Source organism: Vigna radiata, chromosome 11, assembly GCF_000741045.1.
Source record: "Vigna radiata var. radiata cultivar VC1973A chromosome 11, Vradiata_ver6, whole genome shotgun sequence".
Taxonomy (NCBI): Eukaryota; Viridiplantae; Streptophyta; class Magnoliopsida; order Fabales; family Fabaceae; genus Vigna; species Vigna radiata.
In genome coordinates this window covers 1638286-1641647 of record NC_028361.1, presented here as the reverse complement: position 1 = coordinate 1641647, position 3362 = coordinate 1638286, and the positions used below count along the sequence as shown (strand labels likewise).

General features: G+C 26.5%; 1 protein-coding gene across 1 annotated transcript; it reads left to right on the top strand.

The window, feature by feature from the left end:
• Positions 1-1416: 1416 nt before the first annotated feature.
• Positions 1417-2834, top strand: LOC106776589 (putative glucose-6-phosphate 1-epimerase). The gene is made up of 6 exons (XM_014664072.1): positions 1417-1668; positions 1776-1832; positions 1924-2084; positions 2180-2314; positions 2384-2586; positions 2665-2834. Exons 1-6 carry the CDS (start codon positions 1417-1419, stop codon positions 2832-2834), a joined length of 978 nt encoding a protein of 325 aa, XP_014519558.1.
• Positions 2835-3362: the final 528 nt, after the last annotated feature.

The following is a 3362-nucleotide window of genomic DNA, read 5'->3' as shown; positions in this document are numbered from 1 at the left end:
GTTACTTATACATAAAGTGACTATGCCAGAGATTTGGAGATGGAAAGAAACCTTCACGTTATCTATTTTTACGAAGTTCATTAGCAACATCACAAGCAACACCTTAGTCATAAACTAATCACCTTATTTTATTATAGGCTTAATTATATTTAATTTTGATATATCTTAATAATTTTAAATGAATTTTATTAATATTTTTTTTAATTGGAGAATAGGTTATTATCTTAATTTGTCCTAATTTAATTTTTTTTTCCAAGCTATTTTGTATTAATATTAAATTACTTAGCATTGAGGATGATTTTTATTGTTGGATAAAAGTAAATTAAAATAGATGCTAAACAAAAATAAATTAATACAAAAATATAGGATAATAGTAGGTTAGCGTTATATGTTGATAGATATATTATTAACCTATTATCTTTATTTTATATTTATTTTTTATTTATTATAATAGAAATATAGTTTTTTAGAAAAATAATAACAAAAATATTCGTTATATTAGAAAATAATATTCAAAACACATTATTATACCTCATATACTTAAATATTAATAATTTTTTATAATAAAGTATATTTATAATAGATATTATATTATGTATATGGTATAATTGATTATAGTCTGTTACATATAAATTGTTCGTTAAATTTTTTCATGACTTATATTTACAGTGATGTATCTACTTCAATGATACTATTGCTTCATATTGGAAGAAAATTCTGGTAAAATATACACTTCTTCGAGAATGAAAAAAAAATTGATCTACTTTAATTTGACATTTTGTCTTCAATTCTTTAATTCCTGGATACTCGATTAAAAAATCCTCTTTTTTAAAAATGTAATTTATATCAATAGTCTTATAGATTATATTTAATATGTAAATTATTTTTACTTTTTACTTTTTAATCTATATTTGGTGGTTACTGACATTTCACAAACCTGATTAATTGTATTTAAATTTTATTAATCTTATATTTAAATATTATAATAGTGTAACTGAAATTTGAAATAAAGTATATTTAAATATTTGTAAAAATATTATCAAATGAATTAAAAAAAATTACTGTTATTTCAGAATAAGAAAACAATATTTTTTTTAATTAATTTATATTTCAGAATAAACAAATCTGAAATTTTTAAATTATTGACGTAGTTAGTTAAAAATAAATTGAAAGTTGTTTTCTGCTTTTATTATTTTCAATACAATGCTACGTCAAAAGGTATGAATGAAATATTGCATTTTATTCCGTGGTTTAACATAATATCAGGTCTCCTCCTTAGTTAGTTAGTTGAGGTTTTGGGTTTTAGATTGCCAGAAGATAAAAGTTTCTTGTTTCACCATTTCCATCACGTTGATTTTCCTTATTATAGCTCTCACTCATATACATACAGTTTCTTGTTTCATCAAGAAATTCGAGATGAAGGCTTCAGCGGGAGCAGATAAAAGACCACCACCATCACCACAGAAATCAGTTACTACTTCTGGACCATCACCACAGAAACCGGATGAGAATCCTCTTGAATCTATAGAACTCGTCAAAGACAATAATGGAATAACCCAACTCATTCTCCGAAATAATGATGCTTCTGCAACTGTTAGTTTGTTAGGAGCTCAAGTTGTTTCTTGGAAAACAAAACTAACCGGAGAGTTACTCTTTTTAAGCAAAAAAGTATTTATCTCATCTCTGTCTTAGTCTCTGTCTTAGTTAATGTATTTTAAGATTCTTGAATTTATTTTTGAATTCTTCTATTGGTTAATTCTTTTTTATTTTTATAGGCAATCTTTAATCCTCCCAATGCTGTGAGAGGAGGAATTTCAATCTGTTTTCCAGAAGTATGAATAATTTCTTCTAAATTTTAATCAATACTATACAATGTTACATTTAGTCGTGCATAAGATAAAAATTGGTGTGATTTTTGTGTAGTTCAAAAACAGAGAAACAGAGGAGAATCATGGATTTGCCAGAAACAGGATCTGGGTTATCGAAGAAAATCCTCCACACCTTTCAGGTGATTTCAAGACAAAAGTGTACGTTGATTTGTTGCTAAAATCATCTAAAGAAGATGCCAAAATATGGCCACATAGGTTCGAAATGTAGATTTAACATTTTCCTCTTACATCAATGAATTTTTCTTTTATAATTTCAAGTTCTGAATATCACTTTACATTATCCTATTCAGCTTCGAGTTTCGCCTAAGAATTTCTTTGACAGCAATGGGCATTCTGGGTTTGACGTCACGCATCAGAAATGTGGATAGAAAGAATTTCAGTTTCTGCATGGTCTATCATACATATTTGTCAGTCTCTGATATTAGGTAGGTATAATTTGTAAATATTTCTGAGCATATATTTTGATAAATTTATAACTAGTTAATTGTTGACAGTGAGGTGAGGATAGAAGGGTTGGAAACGCTATACTATCTTGATAACCTGTTGCAGAAACAACGATTTACAGAACAGGGAGTTTCTTTGACATTTGAATCAGAGGTTGATAGGATTTATACTGATTGTAACAATGTGGTTGCTGTTCGGGATCATTACAAGAAGAGAACAGTGATAATAACAAAGGATGGACTTCCTGATATTGGTTAGTTTTTTTTTAAAAAAAAAATACTATTTATTTTTACACTACTAACAAATCATGTCGCATTTTGTTATTTAACAGTTGTTTGGAATCCTTGGTTGAAAAAGTCGAAGTCCATAGCAGATTTAGGAGATAAAGAGTACCAGCAAATGCTTTGCGTTGATGGTGCAGCAGTTGAAAACCCAATCACGCTGAAGCCTGGTGAAGAATGGAAAGGCTCTTTAGAACTGTCATTTCTTCTATCTTCTTAATCATGTACATGTGCTGTGATTTTATCTCCATAAGTAACATAACCAAATTCATCCTTCTTTTTCTTATTTATTTTATTCTTTTATTATAGGCTTAATTAAATTAAATTTTGATACATCTTAATACTTTTTAGTTTTTTCTGTATATGAAAATTTTCTATTTTCAATTGAGTTTTTTTAATTGGACAATGAGTTTTATCTTAATTTGTCCTAATTTAGTTTTTTTTTTTCTTTGGTTGTTATTTTGTATTAATATTAAATTACTTAGTATTGAACTTAATATGATTATTTTTATTGTTGGATATAAGTAAATTAAAATAAATATTATACAAAAATAAATAAATACAATCATGGAAAAATGTAGAATAAGGGTGGGTTAGAGTTGTATGTAAACTAAGTTTGAGACTGTGAAACTAAGGCTGTCTTACACAAAACTAAACTGAGAAATTTAATTTAAATTCAAATTCTCATCAGAAATTCAAATTTCCATCTAATGAGAAATTTAAATTCTCATCTCATGAGTAATTCAAA

What these genes read in the sequence shown, in the direction of transcription:
- LOC106776589 (XM_014664072.1), top strand. Translation starts at nt 1,417, where the DNA reads ATGAAGGCTTCAGCGGGAGCAGATAAAAGACCACCACCATCACCACAG. An exon ending in TTGTCAGTCTCTGATATTAG is followed by an intron (nt 2,315 to 2,383) that starts GTAGGTATAATT and finishes AATTGTTGACAG; the next exon opens with TGAGGTGAGGATAGAAGGGT. An exon ending in GGATGGACTTCCTGATATTG is followed by an intron (nt 2,587 to 2,664) that starts GTTAGTTTTTTT and finishes GTTATTTAACAG; the next exon opens with TTGTTTGGAATCCTTGGTTG.